Source organism: Nelumbo lutea, chromosome 3 (assembly GCF_056320005.1).
Source record: "Nelumbo lutea isolate HS-2025 chromosome 3, American lotus-T2T, whole genome shotgun sequence".
Classification (NCBI taxonomy): Eukaryota; Viridiplantae; Streptophyta; class Magnoliopsida; order Proteales; family Nelumbonaceae; genus Nelumbo; species Nelumbo lutea.
This window is the reverse complement of record NC_142686.1, coordinates 106,052,603-106,071,323: the sequence shown is the minus strand read 5'-3', so window position 1 is coordinate 106,071,323 and position 18,721 is coordinate 106,052,603. Positions and strand designations below refer to the sequence as shown.

General features: G+C 38.2%; 2 protein-coding genes across 6 annotated transcripts; both read left to right on the top strand.

The window, feature by feature from the left end:
• LOC148867391 (membrane-anchored ubiquitin-fold protein 3-like) lies at positions 1–4,701 on the top strand. Of its 2 annotated transcripts, none has more exons than XM_088978133.1 (5): positions 1–432; positions 855–1,044; positions 1,147–1,371; positions 3,375–3,545; positions 4,359–4,701. In XM_088978133.1, exons 3-5 carry the CDS (start codon positions 1,239–1,241, stop codon positions 4,412–4,414), a joined length of 360 nt encoding a protein of 119 aa, XP_088834259.1. In that variant the 5' UTR covers positions 1–432; positions 855–1,044; positions 1,147–1,238; the 3' UTR covers positions 4,415–4,701. The 2 variants fall into 2 exon arrangements, with proteins under 2 accessions (XP_088834259.1, XP_088834258.1); XM_088978132.1 differs by having other exon boundaries at positions 135–432; positions 858–1,044.
• A 5,332-nt stretch (positions 4,702–10,033) lies between these two features.
• Positions 10,034–18,599, top strand: LOC148867390 (serine/threonine-protein kinase PBL27-like). 4 transcript variants are annotated; one of them, XM_088980500.1, is made up of 7 exons: positions 10,134–10,519; positions 11,135–11,233; positions 11,371–11,570; positions 11,853–12,042; positions 16,670–17,061; positions 17,176–17,818; positions 18,004–18,599. In XM_088980500.1, the coding sequence occupies exons 1-6, from the start codon at positions 10,387–10,389 to the stop codon at positions 17,815–17,817; spliced, it is 1,656 nt and encodes a 551-aa protein (XP_088836626.1). In that variant the 5' UTR covers positions 10,134–10,386; the 3' UTR covers position 17,818; positions 18,004–18,599. The 4 variants fall into 4 exon arrangements, with proteins under 4 accessions (XP_088836627.1, XP_088836626.1, XP_088836628.1 ...); XM_088980502.1 differs by having other exon boundaries at positions 10,139–10,519; positions 11,178–11,233; XM_088980499.1 differs by having other exon boundaries at positions 10,165–10,519; positions 11,135–11,269.
• Positions 18,600–18,721: the final 122 nt, after the last annotated feature.

Sequence of the window (18,721 nt, the reverse complement as noted above, 5' to 3'; positions counted from 1 at the left end):
GGGACCGAAGTAGGGATTTGCTACCAACACAACGCTACCAACTGGAATGGCAGGTTGGGACAGTGTTAGGTGTAGCGTTTGTTCTCGGGGCGGAGCCAAGATACACAGGCGGTCAAGATTACATAACGACGTGGGGCCCTCTCGATCTGTGCACCGTCCTTTTGATCTGCCTACGGTTCTCCGAGAAATTTATACCGTTCGATCTTCACATTGGTCAAAGATCAAACGGTTAGAACTCCTAATCTCTGTGTATATAAATGTTGGAAATAGTCATTTGTGGAATTGCAGCAGATCACAGAAGAGGACTAATTAATAAAAACAAAAAGTTCTGAAAACATCGCGCTCGGCTCGACACTCGACTCGAAGATTAAAAACCTAACGACATTGAATTTTTGATTCGGTGGAGTCTTGAATTCATGGCGTCTTGATCAGGTACCTGTACTGCTTTTCTTCCGTCTCTTCATGGGAATATCTAGGGTTTTGTGTGGTCTTTGGATTCTTGTTGGTTTGGTGTTTTCTTCTCGGTTCTCCATTTCGCTGCTTTTCTTCTTTTGGTTATTTCACTGTTCCCGCGCTCTGTATTTAATCCTTTCTTTGTTAGAATCATCTAGGGTTTCTTTTCTTTTTTAATCGTTTTTCCAGACTCGTCGGAAGAGTTTGAAAGTTTGGTCAAAATTCAAAGCCGGGAAAGATTCCCGTAGATCAGAAGCATCAGATGTTTGTAGGCTAATTTGGGAATACTCCTGAGCGTTCGTCCTCATTTTAGAGAATCAGAATGGATTTTCGTGATTCCTTTGTTTTTTATCGCTGTAAATCAAGATCTAATTGTTAGGGTTCCCTCTTATCTGTCTCAGCAGCGCTATTCTTGAGACTCGGGAATCATTTGGCTCGTATGAAGTGCGTACTTGGTCGGATTCCTTCTTTAATTGTCCATTCATCTGTCCTTGATATTTTGGCGCCTAGCAGACTATTCGCTTCTTTGTAGTAATTGGTGTTAAGAACGATCTATGGCGGTGATTGTTGGATATCCAGATGCGGAAGAAGGTGCCGGTTTTTCCCTTTTTGTTTTCGCAATCCTTTTTTTTGTTAATGTTTGGTTGCAGAAATATCGAGGTATAATTTGGGAGAATGGTGATCCTCGTGTAGGCGACAAGGGAGGGACATAATTCTTCAATTGAAATCGATCTTCCTGTGTCACATTGGAGCTGCAAGCTTATTGATCAAGAAGAAGAGGTATAATGGCAGGCAGTGAGCAACGTGTTGAGCTTAAGTTCCGAATCTTTGATGGAACGGATATTGGTCATAGTTCTTATGCCTCGTCTACTACTGTTGCAGCACTCAAGGATAGACTAGTTTCCCAATGGCCTCAAGGTTAGAACATTTCTGCTCCTGCCATTATTTACTTTGCCTCCTTGAGTTATGCATCAACTGAGATGGCATTTCTACACTCCTTTTTCCTTAATCAGCCTTATATCCGTTTATTCTCTAATAGCGCGCGAGGGCTTTCTTAGAAAATTGTTGTTAACTTTTTTGTAATATCAGTTTGTTAGAATTTACACAATGGACTCCGAAGCCTGTCCGTCTCACTGGATCGGATAGCAATTCAATGACAAAGATGGAAGTCTTTATGGCCTGTCATGAGTGCAAAAAACATGTTCCATTTCATAATAATTGACTCTGTTCCTTCCTCAAGCTATTAGTGATGGTTTTTTCTTTTGAGAAAATCATTTTCTAGTCTGCATATTTTGAACCTGTTTAGGCATTCGAGCCTCGGTTCCTCTTGGTATGCATAGATCTCTTTTATTGCTTCCCCCCTTGAGAGTTGAGACAATAAGGAAGCATATTAACCACGACTCAACAATTCGAAAGGTAAAGTTTTGGGATAAAGAATAGCATATAAACAAGTTATAGGGAGATTGAAGAACTGGAACCAAAAAAGCATTAGCATAAAGTGTGTACTATAAATAGAATGGAAGAAGATTACTGTGATCATTGTAATATTGTAATGGTCAACATGCGATATCCTTCCTAGTAGTTATGTCAAATTGGGACAATGGCATTTTGTAGATGATCTATTAATTTACCCAAAAGTTGGAGTTAAAACCTCACAGGCAAAGCGTAGTTCAGGGAGCTTGGAAGTTGGAACTAAAAAATGAACAGTAGCTCTCATAACAAATTATTGGTTAGCAACCAAGTCCCAAATGCTGCGCAGACTGAACCTCTTTGGAAAAACTGAATATTTCAAATCAACCCTTCCATTTTTGTTACCGGCTGATTACATTCTTCTCCATTTCACCATATGTAGAATTTCTTCTTTTCTTATCCTGCCTCAGCTTCGAAAAGGGCAAGGATTGGTAGTTTCCAGTATGGAGGAATATATCATATATTTATATGAAATTTAATATCTCTTAGGCTAAAGGCACTTCAGGAGTTTTAATTTCCACCACATATGGGGGAGTTGGTCCAACCTTTTAATATGTATTCAGTCTTTCTTCATCCTCGCAAAATGCAGAACAGACTTCTATTGTCAGCATACTGCTGTCTCACAAGGGCTATGGATGTCTCCTTTGGCCAACTGATGTATGACCCAAATTTTAGACTTCCAGCACTCTTATCAGATGTTCAGTGAAAAGTTATGGATATCATTTTAATAATGACAGCTTGCAGGAAGGCCTTAGGACCCAATTATGCTCCCTCATTTAAAATTAAAAATGATTCAAAACAGAGAAAATACACTCCCATTCCTCCACCCCCAAAAAGGGAAAAGTACACTCAATGTTAATATGGGTAGAAAATTGATCCTTGTCTCTGAATCTCAAGGTTTAAGCTTTTGAGGGGCACTTTCTGGCAAGACTCATGCATAAAGCTCACATGCCTTTCTTTGACACTGATATGGTCCTTTTGTTGATACATGAAATGGCTTGTCTGAGTTGATGGGAAACTACTTACTCATGTGCAGTCAACATTTGCTTCCACTTTAGAGAAAGCCTATCATTATTGTCTGTACCATTCTCTGTATGCTTTGCATAGTATGGTTGGATTATGCAAAATGTATTTTGGTTTGTGGCTTTGTGCATTATTGATGTTGAATGTTATGCACCAACATGAGGTTGCATTTTCTTTTCCTTCCTTTCTTTGTTCAATGCTTTTACATGTGCATGCATGGGTATGTGATGGGAGTTGAACTAAATCTGTTTTTTTATATTTTCCTGTTTTGTTGGAAAAAGAAGACTGGCATTATCGGCTTGAAGCACCTTATCCAATATAAAATTGATTGTTCAGCATCTTTCATGTTCTCATATTGTGATTTATCTTCTACTATGGTCATGGACGATTGTTCCTAATGTATCTTCTTTAATCTATTCCACTGCCAGACAAAACAGTCATACCCAAGTCAGTAAATGATGTAAAACTCATATGCTCTGGGAAAGTTTTGGAGAACAACAAGACACTTGCCGAGTCCAAAATACCTTTTGGTGATCTTCCTGGTGGAGTTATTACAATGCATGTGGTAGTACAGCCACCTGTTGCAAGGAAGAAGACAGGTACATTGTGTTTGTTTCCCTTATTTAGTTGGTTTTGGAATTTTCAAAATTGAAAATTATGGGTATGTCAAGGGTGCAGAAAGATTTATCCCCCAATCCTTCATATATTTGGTCTTTGACTCCTCAATTGTTTTACAGTCTTTTCCATTCCAAAGATCTCTAATTTTGGGATAATGCATAAAAGAAGTAAAAACCTTGACCACATTACCTGACAGAATCAACTTCCTGTTATCCATGGTTCTCAACCTTTGCATGTTTACACCATGCCCCATCAGGAGTAGCTTTTTGGTTAGCCTTTTATTTTTATCCTCTCCTCATGTTTGATCTAGGGTTACATCCATTAATAAAAGAAGGAATTTTCTCACCTAGGCAAATGAGAGCTATACAATTTAGGGGGAGGAGGAGTTAGCCTTCCGCCAAAACCCTAAACCTCCCAAACCTCGTGAAAGCAGGATATGGTCCCAGGTGGGCCAGGTCTGGCTGGTTTGCACTGCAACCAGCCAGAGACCTTTACCAATTACGAGAAAGCTATTAGGCACCTCTTCAACATAAGAACTAGTTTGCGAAGGAAAATCCCAAGCGTCTAGAGGGGAAGTAACCCTATCTATTACCTAGGCAAAATTCCATACAATTCCAGTCTCCTTCCATTTTCTGTTATGTAAGTACAGTTGGTACCAAGGGTTGACATTATGGTGTGTTTTTATGTGTAAGGTTTTCTTATTCTTTTTCATGATATAAACATTGGGATTGCGAGTTTATTAGATATGCCTTTTGTTACTCAGTTTTCCTGTTTGATTTGGTTGTGGATAACAGACAAAAACCAGGAGGAAGTGCCAAAGCTGAATATGTGCTCGTGTACAATCCTTTAATATGAAGAGTGATCCTCATTTACCAATATTATATTACAGATTTTTAACCACAATTTTGTTCATTTTACATTGAGTTGAGTCGGAACAGATATCCCCCCCCCCCCCCCCCAATTCTGATTCTTGTCTGTTTTTTCGTCTCTCTCTCTCTCTCTCTCTCTCTCTCTCGATGAGTTGAGTAGTAGTGGCGGCTGTTGGTGTGTTCTCCCATCTTGTAATCATTTTTCTTGATACAAGTGGCACAAAAAATTATATAAATGAGAGAAGTACACCTTGGTTTCATTTCACCATCTCTTTGCTGTGCACTCAAACTGCTGCTTTTTTTTTCCCATTTTTGCGCTAATGGCTCAAACCAGTGCTGAGAGAGAGCGCCGCGCTGTGTTGGATCTAGAGTAGAGACCTACACCCTACAGCATAATTTTTTTGGGGAAGAAGGTATACTCGCAAACAAGCAGGCACGAGTGTGGAGACTTACACATGCCAGGTGTCGCAATCGCCTAATGTTTCTCTTTGATTGATCAGTTACTGGTGGTGAAAGTGAAATATGGTGAGATGAGATGACGACTCCCCCCTCCCTGGTCTTGTTGAAAGCCCAGTACTTGGTTTCAGTTGAAAATTGATGATTGACGAGACCAACTATCTTTTCTCCTGTACACTAAACTAGACCACAAACAACACAACACTCCAACCTATCAAATTCTTTGGGCGGTAGCATAAAATAGAAAAAAAAAATTCCTATAGATTCTCAACTTATGATCAACATTATCTTTTTATTTTTTTTATTTTTTTGTTAAAGAGAATGATGAAGGTTCTGGAAATAGATGTAGTATAAGTCACTCTCACTCCTAAACCAAAAAATATAAGCAGAAGCAGCTGCGTTCCACCACGCCCACGTGTGTGGAAGAGGTAGGACGGACGGCACTGCCTTCATTTATTGTCATCCCTCCGTACTCCCAACTAAATGAAAAGTTACTTAACTAATTTAAAAAGCATGAATAAATGGCCTCCAACATATTATCACTATTGATGATAACAATGCCTTAATCTCTATTCCTACCCTTAAAAGCACCTGGTCTGATGGTATGCCTACAGCAGTTGCAGTGTTTCAGAATTGTTTGACGACGATGGGTCCAGATTTAGTGAAGCTAGTCCAACAGTGCTTTGAGAACCCAGAATTGATAAAATCATTGAATCAAACTTTTATTTGTTTAATTCTTAAAACATCAGTCCTAGAAGCTGCTTCTGATTTCCGCCCCATCGGGCTCAGTAATGTCTCCTATTATAAGCTTTGCAAAAATTCTTGTTAATAGATTGAAGCCACTCCTCCAGAAAATTATTGGCCCATATCAACTGGCTAGCAAATAAATGACAGCATTGTCATGGCAAAAAAAATTGTTCATACTTTGAAGAAACAAAAAGGGAAATCTTCTTATTTCCTACTGAAATTAGATCTCTCTAAGGCTTATGATAAGGTGGAATGGCCATTTCTGATGAAGACTCTCATGTCTTTGGGCTTTGCTGAAAGATTCTGTAGAATTGTACATCAATGCTTATCGACTACCAACTTCTCCATTCTGTTAAATAGACAACAGGGGGAACCTTTTCGGCCATCTAGAGGCCTCCGCCAAGGTTGTCCCCTCCCCCCGTGTCTATACATCATCTGTACAGAGGTCCTTTCATGCCTTCTCTCTCGACAGTTAGAGACTTGAAGACTTAGAGGTGTCCCTCTTCGAAGAACTGATTTAAGGCTTAACTACTTATTTTTTGCTGATGATATGTAGTTATTTGGTAAGTGTATCTCTTCTGAAGTCCATTGTTCCTCACCTCCTAGTTCCTCTTCTTCACAGTATATAAAAGCCGACATGCCATGGATTCACTTGTGGAGACACAAAGTTATGCCACCTGCTGTTAATATGTTTTTATGGAGGACTGTTTTAATTATTCTCCCATCTGTTGACAATCTACAGAAACATAGTTGTTCTATTGACAGTGTGTTCCCTTTATGTTCTACTACTGATGGGACTCTTCTATATACCCTTTTCTCTGCCCTGCAGCGCAAGTTGTCTCGTTCCGCTCACATTTGCACTTCAAATGTGCAAGTGTAGTTCTTTGTATACTCACTACACCCAATATTTCACCTAAAATAGATGATGAAAGTCATGAACAATAGGAGAAAATCAAAAAATGATGAAGTCAATATTTTTTGTATATTCACTCAATAGTTGTATAACATTTTTTCAAATTATTATAAATTTTGTTTTAATTTTATTTAATTTATTTGCTGTTTTTAACAATGTAATTTTGTATTTTCAATTTGTAACTATATTGTTTTTTGTTATATTTTATTAATTTATTCAATTTTCCAATTTTCATATTTCATTCATCCAAGTATCCAACCATTGCATGCTATGTAATTTGTATCATTCAAATTTAAATGAAATAGAATTCCTATTTGTCTTCCAAATTGTTATTTCATTCTTATTTGGCTAAGTATTTTTTTCATTTATCTGTTAGATTTCTCTTTTCTTATTTTTTTTCAAATAATTCCCAAAGGAAAGTCAAAACCAATCTCGCCTGGTTCAGCCCACGCCCACAGCAAGGCCTACAACCCACCCAGCCCAGGCCCGTGGCACGGGCCCACACGGGCTTGGGTCATGGGTTGTGCTGAGCCGACCCCCAAGTTATCCCAAAGAAGTACAACACGGCCCATTTTACACATCTATCTGTTTCTCCATATTTTCCCGCGATTCTTCATCAAGATAAAACAATGAAACAACCTATTGGCTTCTTCTCAAAAACAAAAAAAAAAAAAAAAAAACAAGATTATTATCTCCACTCTCCACATTCCATAGTGTCTACTTTTTTATTTTAATAATAATTTCTCTAGTCTCTAGTTAAAAAAAAAAATCGAGTTTTACACCATTGCCATTTGATTGTCTAGTCTCTCTGTGTGTCTAGTCTTCCCAATTTTTTGTCTCAAAAGTGTAATAGTGGATGGATGTGGCCGGTCGGTACTCCCTAATCCTGGTTTTGTGTTTTGTCTTTCTTATCCCATCAATTCCGAGGACTTACCCTTTTTTTACTTCAAATATGAAAACCCTACTTCATCAATCACATTACATATGAAATTTCCTCCTTACATTTTCGTTGTCATCAGCAAAAGAATTTGTTGACTTTTTTTACCTCTCCTGTTTGGCAAACTTGTGTGATTTTTTGAAACAACACATCCAGCTTTATACGCGCATCCAAAAGACATCGACAACTAATTATACAAATTGTTCAATAAAAGTATTTTGATACATCTCTTAAAATTGACTTTTCAAAACATTAATACTTTAAATATTGTGATGTGTTAAATTCTTTCTCATTTATGTTTTAATGATTTACAAATGGCAGTCATTTTCCTGAATTTAGCACCTCAATTCAATACGCGTACATCTGTATAAATCTAAATTCAAATGAGAAGAAAGGAAGGAAGAAGGAAAAATTGCCTATTCTAGACCATGATTGACTGACTGACTGCCCCATAATAAGGAGTCTACTCATGTTTTAGGGGGAACTTTTGTGATGCCAGATTGGAATCTATTCAACACCAATAGGCAATCACGGCCACACCCCCCAACCCCAACACCTTCTGACACCAATTCCACCATTGAAAAAGTTAATCCCCCCACCCCGAGTAGAGATTTTCTGTAAATAAAACATATTCCAACACTCTATCAACTTGATCTAACATCGCATATCTCACCACGAGACTAAGACCCACCATAAATATAAGACCAGCCATATATGAAATATGGGGTATAATATCACCTTGGTAGAAGGTTGCAATGTATTTTGTTGGCAGATGATCCGAACTCCTTTTTGTGACCCCAGATACTTTCATGCTTCAAAAAACACAACTCATGAAATGAGAGTAGCCGACAATAACCAGCTATTTGTCTTTATTTTTCTCTTTTTTTTTCTCCTTTCTCATTCCAAAATCTTTTTTTTTTTTTTTTTTTTTTGAGAAGTCTTCCTACTATGCTTTGAAAACAAGGCAGTCTGTAGGCGTTACCGTACTCTCTGTCCACACACTACACCAAGCAAACGGCGGAGATCCATAGATAAAAACATCCCTGTTTCCTCGGGTTTGGTTCAATTCACCCAATTGCCAGCTTCTGGTTTTGACTCGGGGGTGTAATTAGGGTCGATCCGAATTAAGCCAGGCTTACAAGCTTTAAAACCAAACTTTTTATTATCAAATCCATAGATAAAAACATCCCTGTTTCCTCGGGTTTGGTTCAATTCACCCAACTGCCAGCTTCTGGTTTTGACTCGGAATTAGGGTCGATCAGAATTAAGCCAGGCTTACAAGCTTTAAAACCAAACTTTTTATTATCAAACTCAAATTCGAATAACTAATCAAATTTGTCGTAAGATTCGAACCCAATTCAAATTTGACTACTTGATTAGAATTAAACTCAAACCAAGACTAATCTAACTTGAACCCATTAGAGATCGATTCCATTGCACCCCTAAAACTAACTAAGGGCTGACTCATTTGTTATAATCAAATCCTGCAATCAGCACTTTGGGAAAAAGGGGTAACGGGGGAGTTATTAATAGTGCATAACATGGTTTTTAAAAATGACCTGAAAATCAAACTGGTCAAGGGTTCGGTTATCGGTTTGAACAGTCAGTCTGTTCTGACAAAATTAAAAAAATTAAAAATGATTAAAACCATTCAAATGGTTAACCGCCCGAATCAGCAGTTTGCTGACTAAAATCATCGGTTTTGGACAAATTTCTGATTTTAGGAAAAACTGAAACTGATCACCTGAGCGATCCTTGGTTTTTCTGGTCTGACCGTCCGATCTGGTCCAATTTTGAAAACCATGGTGGATATTACCGATTCCCCACCCACCAAAAAAAAAAGATTGCACCCTTAATTGTGATTGTGAGTGTATATTTTATAAACAAATTAATAATCGATTTGAGACGGTCCACCCAGATCCAAATCCATTCGTATTAACCCCGATCCTGTTCTACTTCTGCATTCGGCCGAGGACCATCAGAATGATGGAATCTCATCTTCCACAGATTTGGGTCCCAGCTCCCACCCAAAGGCTGTTTATTTGCACGAGCGATTCGACCTACATCGGGCCCCACATTCTTTTTCCCCATTGGAGGAGATCGTCGGGGCCCACTTTTTCTTTTCTTTTTTTTTTTTAACACCCTCAAAGTTCAAACTACCCCACCTATAAAGTCATTCATTACAGCCAACGAAATTAAACACGTGTCTTCACATGGAATAATCCCCCCCAATCGGTGGCTCCCACGGCATGGCCGGAAAATCCTGACCCTTGGATTAATACCAGTCCACCTCACCCCCGTGTTACTTTTGTTGACCATCATGGTCCTAAAATCAAACGGCTCTGCAGAAGAACGACCCCAGTGTGAAACCATGACCCTAGGTGGGAGTGGGCTCCACCTCTGACTGTGTGTGATGATAGTCGTCTCACTTACGCCGTAAATTTTTACTGCATCGAGGGGTAAAACAGTCATAACGTTAAAAACAGTGGCATTTTGGTAGATTCCGGTAGATTTATATATTGTCAAATTCTGTAATTATAAGTACTTGAGCATTACTTAATTCATATATTTTTAATTGTTTTTTTTCTATTTTTCTTTCCTCATTTTCAACACTCCTATTAACCTCTCTCTCTCTCTCCATTTATGTATATATTCTTCTTTACCTTCTCTTGGTTTCTGAGTTGAGTGTCTCGAATTTGTTGATCTGCTTACGATCTTTTCGTTGGTGTTTGGTAACTGGTAAGGCGTTAGTGTCGAAGAGGTTCGGGTGAAGATCGACTGGGAAGAGTAGTGAGGGAGGTGGAGCTTAGAATTCATTGATGGGTTGTGAGGAAATGAAGAGGAGTGGTTGTTAGAGGTCGACCATTTCGTTTTTCCCTCTTAGGTTTGGTTAGTTTGAGATGGGCGGGTGTCTCCCCTGTTTCGGATCGTCTGATAAGGAGAAAAATACTGTCAAGGAAAGTGGGAAGAAGGATTTTTCAAAGGAGGGTTCAACGGCCCCTCAGTCTCATCATGTGAGCAGAGTCAGTTCTGGTAAGTCTCTCTCTCTTTCTCTTTCTTTCTTTCTTTTAGTGTTACAATTGGGTTTTTTTTTTCAGTAGAAGTTTTGATATTCGATATCTTGAATATGGGTTGCTGTTGAAATTTGTGATTATTTTCGATCCGATTGCCTATGAATTTCTTTTCACTTGACTCTGGAGGTTTTCCCAGTTGAAGTTTTGGTGTCTCTTACTGTTGATGTCTAGCGATGCATTTCTAATTTGCTAGATAATGTTCTGTTATTGACAGTTCTATTTTCGTTCTGTTGATAACATTTTGGTTTCAAGAACTTCTTCGGGGATCTGTGCATATCTTTAGAATTCGCATAATCCTTCCTTCTTGAATTGCAATATTGTTTGTTCCTCTCATTATATGGTAAACACAGCTGTGAAGAAAATGCTGATGAACTAGTAAGCTTGAAACTTGAATGAGGTGCTCTCACATTTTATCTGATCGGTAAGACATGGGTAGTGGGTTAAAAATTAAACTATAGGTGTAAAGATAATTTAGGGAATCGTTAATTTTAGTTTGATTACTGCCAATACAATAACATATCATGCTCTAAAAATCTAAAGACGTTCCTATTGTTTCACATGATTGAAATTGTAGGCCAAAAGTTCGAGATCTTCATTGTAATGGGTTTTACTTTTAGGGTGGTTGAGAATGGAGTGACAAATGCTAAAATGTGGAGGACATATCAGCTAATTTGTATGGATTTTACTTCACATGCACCATTTCCTAGTTGTAATATTTTCTTTTCATTACTTATCCCGTTTTTCTCTTCCATTTGGTTCTTTTGTTTTTTTTCATCCCTTACTTAGCATCTTGTTTACTTGATGATTCAGATAAATCGAAATCTCGGAATGGTTCTGATTCTAAGAAGGAAACTCCAGCTACAAAAGATGGGCAGGCCACACATATTGCTGCACAGACATTTACATTTCGAGAGCTTGCTGCTGCCACTAAGAACTTTAGGCAAGAATGCCTCTTGGGTGAAGGAGGATTTGGGCGAGTGTACAAGGGTCGTTTGGAGAGCACTGGACAGGTTGGTCATTCAAGTTTTCAAGGTCCACTTAATATATAGTGGAATCGAGAGAACTCTGGGATTAAATGCTGCACTTGCTGATGCCATACAACTTACATTTTTATCATCATACTGTAGAAATTTACTTACTGTTTCATGTTTTACTGATTATACAGGAAACCTATGTTAATTTTCTTACCCATTAAAATGCTGTTCTGCATCATTCGTCTGATCTACTAGGATGAAACTTTATTGTTGGGGAATTTAAGAATGGTTCTTGATGTGAATTAATTAATTTTGCAGGTAGTTGCTGTGAAGCAGCTTGACAGGAATGGCCTTCAAGGAAATAGAGAATTCTTGGTGGAAGTTCTCATGCTCAGCCTCTTACACCATCCCAACCTTGTCAACTTGATTGGTTACTGTGCTGATGGGGATCAACGCCTCCTTGTTTATGAGTACATGCCATTGGGATCTTTGGAGGACCACTTACATGGTTAGGCTTCATAACCATCTATGCAGTAGTTGAAATCTATGTTATAACATAGTTGTAAGCTTTGTGCATGCACAGGCTAATTCTTATATCGTTTTTGTCAAAGGATCATGAAAATTCAAAAGTTTGACATATTCAATAGTTCTATCTTTATCCTGAAAGGGGATCTTATCTAATCTTAAGAAGAGGTCCTTTTAGAATATATTTTTGGATGTTCAAACAAGAATCCGAATAATTTGGTCAAGTATATATGTATTAATTCTTGCCTATTATACTCAACCATAGTTATTTATGAATAGGACTCGTTATACAAAGTAGGCATTTTTTTAGTGAATGGTGTGCTAGACTGCCAGTGGTGTTATATCACAAAACAGGAGAAAAAAAACAATAAATGGACCCAAATGTCTGATTTCATAAGGCTTTCTATGGTCCTCATGGTATTATGTACAAAATAATACATCTAGTACAAAATATCTAGAAAATGTTGCTTTGTCCATCATCATCATCATCATCATCACCCAAGCCTTTTCCCAACTATATAGGGTACACTACATGAATCCTATTCTGCCACTGTTCTAGTCAGTACCATTACCATATCCGTTGGACCTTTAAATCACTTCTCACTGCTTCAACCCATTTCCTTTTCAGTTTGCCCCTAGATTTTCTAGCCCCTTCAATTTGTAACAGATCTTTTTTCTTTTTCCTTATTGGTTCTGTATATGACCTCGGCACATGAAAGATCCATCTTAGTCTACATTCCCTCATTTTATATCTTTTTGGAGCTACTCCTAGGTTCCTTTGAACAAGTTCATTTATGATCCTATCCTTTCTAGTTATTCCATTCATCCATCTTAACATTGTCATTTCTGCCACATTCTTTTTTTGAAGTTACAAAAAATGTTGAATCAAAAGATCCACAAAATCCAAAAGAACAGAGGCTCAGAAAAGATGAAGCATTGTATTTTCCTACTACTCTTTCCTCCAGATGGCCTTTTTAATCAATAATTCTGGAATTTTGCTCCTTTCATTGTCCAACATGCTGCAAACAGAGTTAAGTGCCATAGGATTCTCCCCACTTGGAAAAGCCTTTCACCAGCCAAACACCATGAAGCAACTTTATATTCTCCTGGATTATCTGTTCCCAGGATTGCCTGTTTCGCATACAATTTAAGAATATGCAACAAATTCAGCATATTTGAAACTTTGTAAAAAAAAGGTATTCTGCATGACCAACATTAATTATAATTGGGGTATTTGAAGGGCTTTAATAGCAAGCAATAAGACTCTATTGGATGCAAAAACATTAGTGGATAATGAAATAAAGGTTGGAAGTTGGACATGCTCCTGAAATTCTGGATCAAATCTATAAGGCAGTCAAGAAAATGGATCTTCAGAGAGTGGTTGATAAAGACTGGAAAACAGGGACCGCTTCTTCAAGTGGAGGGGAGCATGTTAGAAAAATGTTCATGGAACTTGAGAAGAGGGAGAAAATAAATAAATCTTCATCTGTGGCCCCTCTATTTGCACAATATCATTTTCAAAATTTTGGGGATTTTGAAATTGGAATCAGTGGTAAGATTTCTTACTGTAACATGATTGGCAGTGTCAAAAAAAATAATATGATGAATGCTAATATATGGGAGAATTTGAAATTTCTGCCTAGCTATTTCAAATAGCTTTTAATTTATGTTAATTTTGTTGCTAGCTAGTTACTTGATCTTCTACATGTTTCTGAGTACCAGGAGAGCAGTTTGTTCTAGATCATTTCCTTGTTTTTTTTTTTTTTTAATATTTGGGAGTCTTTGAAATGCCATTCATTCCCATGTTTATGGTCCACTTGCATAATCTCATTCAAAATTTAGAGGTTTGTAACTTGGAATTAGTGATGACAGCTCTTGCTGTAGCATGGTTAACGTACAAATAAGCAACACGAATTACGAATTTATGTGAGAATTTGAAATTTCTGCTTTCTATTTCAAAATGATTTTATCTATGTTAAGTTTATTAGCAGCTCATTACTTGCTTTTTAAAGCATGCCAAATATATGGTGTTGCAGTAGAAGGATGGGAGAACTTTGCAGCAGCTAAACATGAGCTTCAGAGCTAAAGACATAGCAATGCTTATTGAACTAGTAGAATACTTTTATGGTATTTCTTCACTTTTCAATGAACTTGATTTGGTAGCCATTTCTAAGCACTCAGAGCAATTTGAACATTTATGCTTTTTAAAAAGATGCTCACAAGACCAGTTTGATGCCTTTAAGAGAATTAGGGCATAGGGTACTTGGGAAGATAATAATTCCCAGAGGTTAAACATCTCAAAGTGATATATAGGGAATTAGAGCATTGCACCATTCTGATAGCTATTCTTTAGATCCATCACCAAAGTTACTGTCAAGAATCAACTCTGCGTCTCTGCCTTCAACATCATTGACTTGACCAGCTACTCCAAACAGAACAACAAAAAGGATTCATGAAAATGATGCAGAAACATGGGTCAAAGGTCTTTTAAATAATGTGCCCAATAACCATCATCTAAGTAATATAGGGATGCAGTTCCAAAACTGTTGTGCTATGTGCAAATCTTCAGAAGAGTTGATAAAATACTAATTTATTTTGTCTACCACCTCCTCTGTTTTTTTTCTTTATCCTTATTCCAGATCTTTTGCTCTTGCCCCCCATTGATGAGAAAAGTGATGCTACCTTATCCCATGGTGTCAATAGGTGGTAGGGTTTTTTTATTTTATCCATAATCCCTTACACTATTTGCTAGATATTCCGAGAGAAATAACAACAGTATATGTGGTTAGACCTGTTCATGGGCAGCTTGTTGGGCTCAGATTTATGGTGCTTCAGGCCAGCCCATTCAAATTTTGGCAAAGCCTGAACCCAAGCCCAGCCTATGAACAGGTCTATATGTGTTAGTCAAGAAATGCTTTTGATGTGTCTTTGAATGGACAATAATGGTTTTTTTGCTAGAATGATCCTTAGTTCTAAAGGACTTCAAAGATTGTACGGGTAGAGATTCTGTCTATAATTGGCCCAATCTTTAGGGTGCAGAGGGTCGTATACTATGAAGTGTAAATTGACTTTAGCCTTTTGTTGTATAACTCTTCATTTTTGTGTAGACATTAATAAAGTTTTCTAATTCCACATATAACAGAAGAAGACAAATAGAAGGACTTTGTTGATGCAAAAACTGGCATAGTAAGTAGTATAGAATGGGCATGAAAACATCAAAAAGGAGTCCCTCTAGCTAACCCATTAGCCCCTTCATTAAAACAAAATAGTATAATGGGAAGGAGACCCCTTTTTCATTTTATCCCCATTGAAATCTGACCTAACCCTTCAGTAATCTCATTATAATCTTTAGTAATCTGTCTAAAACCAGGACCACAAGATATCAGATGCAGTGACATCTTGATGGCATGAAAGACTATTTGCAATTATTCCTCCCAAACCTATCAAATAGCATTCTCATAATTGCCTTTAATCAAGAGAAATTGGAAGTCGTGACAGTATTCATATGAATCAGCTCTCCCTAGTTTACCCGCTCAAAGCCAGATTATGTTTTCAGCTTTATCTTTTGTGGCCCCTCCAATCCCTAAAGGAGTTAAGGAGCTAAGTTACCAAATTAGCCTCCATTAAACCATATAAAGTAATCCTATCTCATGATGCTATATGAAACTCTTTTTTAGGGGGATCTGTTATTAAACCAAAACATTTTTGAAGATCCGTCTGTTTCCCACCTTAATTTCCTCTGTGTCACTCCTCCATTTGCCCAGTGCCAACCCAAACTCAGATGATTAGAATTTCCAGAGGTCGTATCATCATAGAGACATAGACAAATGGAGGAAAAAAAAGATCATTACTGGATTCTCCACTTGTTGAAATTTCCCATCAATTACATTAATGGCCCTTCAAACAAGACAATTTTCAAGTTTATTATTCAAGTGTTTCCCTATGGTTCTACACCCATATGACAGTAGCATATTTGACAACATTTAACTCCTATGAAGGAGTTGGTAATCATATGATCTGTACTGGTTCTCAATGTGCCGCTTCTTGAAACAAGTGAACCAGAGTGAAAGACCATGAGGACACAATCTGAGGAGTCCACATAGGTTGTGTTTGGTTGCATATAAAAGGAGTGACAATGTTAATGGAACTGTAGAAACAGCCAAACTCCTTTAACATCATTCCTCTTTGGGTATATTCAACCAAAAGATAAAATAAAGGAACATAAACATGATTGAACCATCTATGTCAATTACAATTTCTACTATTGGATTAATTAAAAGTTTATGTTCTCCAAATATCTTTAGGGTTAAAAACCTTTATGAATTATACTTCCCTGCTCTATTTATTGGTGCCAGAGGTAAGCCAAATGTAATTGGTCAACTAGATTATCTTGTTGAAGATGATTCAACTCTGATATTTTCTTGTGGCAGTATATTATGGCGCAAGTGCCACTGAATCAACATCACTGTTGGACTTGGTTGGCTCTTTGCATTTATAAGTTATCTCTCTTAAATAAAATTCTAAAGTTCACTTGTTACATTTTCTAAAAGTTCGAAGGAGGTGAGTGTAGCAGTTGAAAATCAACTAAAATGAGATTCTCCTGTTTCCAGATCTTCCCCCAGACAAGGAACCTCTGGACTGGAATACAAGGATGAAAATTGCAGCCGGGGCAGCTAAGGGCTTGGAGTACTTGCATGATAAAGCAAATCCACCTGTCATTTACAGGGACTTTAAGTCATCAAACATCCTGCTTGATGAGGGGTACCACCCAAAGTTGTCAGACTTTGGGCTTGCAAAATTGGGTCCTGTGGGTGACAAGACTCATGTCTCCACACGAGTGATGGGAACATATGGGTATTGTGCTCCTGAGTATGCTATGACTGGCCAACTCACTCTGAAGTCTGATGTCTACAGCTTTGGTGTTGTCTTCCTTGAGCTTATCACAGGCAGGAAGGCTATTGACAACACCCGGGCACCCGGAGAGCATAATCTTGTTGCATGGGTAATGTTTCTCTCTGTTTTTTCTTTTCCCTTATTTCTATACTGCCGAATTTTGTTGTTTGTTAATGCCCTGGTTACGTTTCCAAAAAGAATATTCTTTTGCCATTTTCTCCAGGCAAGACCGCTATTCAAGGATCGCAGGAAGTTCCCCAAGATGGCTGATCCACTATTGCAAGGACGTTATCCTATGAGAGGACTTTACCAGGCCCTTGCTGTTGCTGCCATGTGTTTGCAAGAGCAAGCTGCCACAAGGCCTCTCATAGGAGATGTTGTGACTGCACTTTCATACTTGGCTTCCCAAACATATGACCCAAATGCAGCCATTGCACAGAGCAACAGGATTGGTTCATCTGCTACAAGGGACAGAAACGAAAGAAGGAACCTCAGCGGTGGGCCCGAGAGCCAAGATGAGGTTGGACGTATCGGCCGACATGGTTCCCAATCTCCGCACCAGAATTCACCTGATTTCAGACAGAGAGACCTTGGCAGAGGCATGAGCTTCGGTGCAGATGTTGGCAGGGGGGAAACCAGCGGCGGATCTGGGCGCAAGTGGGGCTTGGATGAATTAGAAAAGCAGGAATCTCAAAGAGACAGCCCTGGCCATGCCACTAGAGCAAGAGAAACGCCAAGGAATTACAACCGTGATTTTGATAGAGAACGTGCAGTTGCAGAGGCAAAAGTATGGGGTGAGAATTGGAGGGAGAGAAAGCGGGCAAATGCCATGGGTAGCTTTGATGGAACAAACGAGAAACCTTGAGGTAACCTCATTGTCATGCATAAATAACAATTTCTCTTTTGCTATCATTCATTAGTTTAAGATCTCAAAGGTATAAGAGAAGTATCAAAGTCCATTATGTATTCCTTCTTGCATTTTTTTCAACTCATAGTTCTCACACGTTTATCTAAATTTGACTCGTGGCTTCCACATATCATTTCTATGCAGTTACAGTTAAAAGAGTAGAGTTGAAGAGGAATTGATTCGGAACATTGGTAAATCCAAAGGACAAACATTCAGTGTGGAAGCTTCACATTGGAAGCCCTTCTAAAGCACAAGGTACTGAAGGAAGATTGTAGGAGGAGGAGGATATCTTAATCCCTGATTCTCTGTATGTACTTTCGGTGTTAGTGGTGGGTAAATATTGAATGGTGGGGGGAAGAGGAGTGGATTACAGATTTGTTTGATTGTTATGGCCTTATGGGTGTCCCATTTTTCCATCTCTCTATCTATGGATTTCAGTCCGTCAATTTTTGGGGTTATACGAAAAGTTTGAGCATCATTGTTATTGCCGTAAGTGGGGGACGGCTTTGATATTAGGAATGAATTTACATTGCACCTCCGCTTGCACAGTTGCACTGAGAGATGTCTAGTCTAGGTTGTGTACAGTTTTTTTTTTTTTTGTATCGAGATGAGATTTTGTTTGTATGGTCATGACATAAATAGTGCTTGTCAATTATGGGAAGTTCTTGAACTCTTATGCACCCTTATCATATATGCCATTTGTCACTATGGGACCATGGCAATGCCGATGGTTGAATTAACCTCTCTTCTTACCCTACTACCCTAATTGACCTCATTGAAATGAGAGGTTTATCGCATCATGTATGTAGGACATAAGATATTAAAAAAAAAAAAAATGCACATGAGATCGCACTTTGGCGTT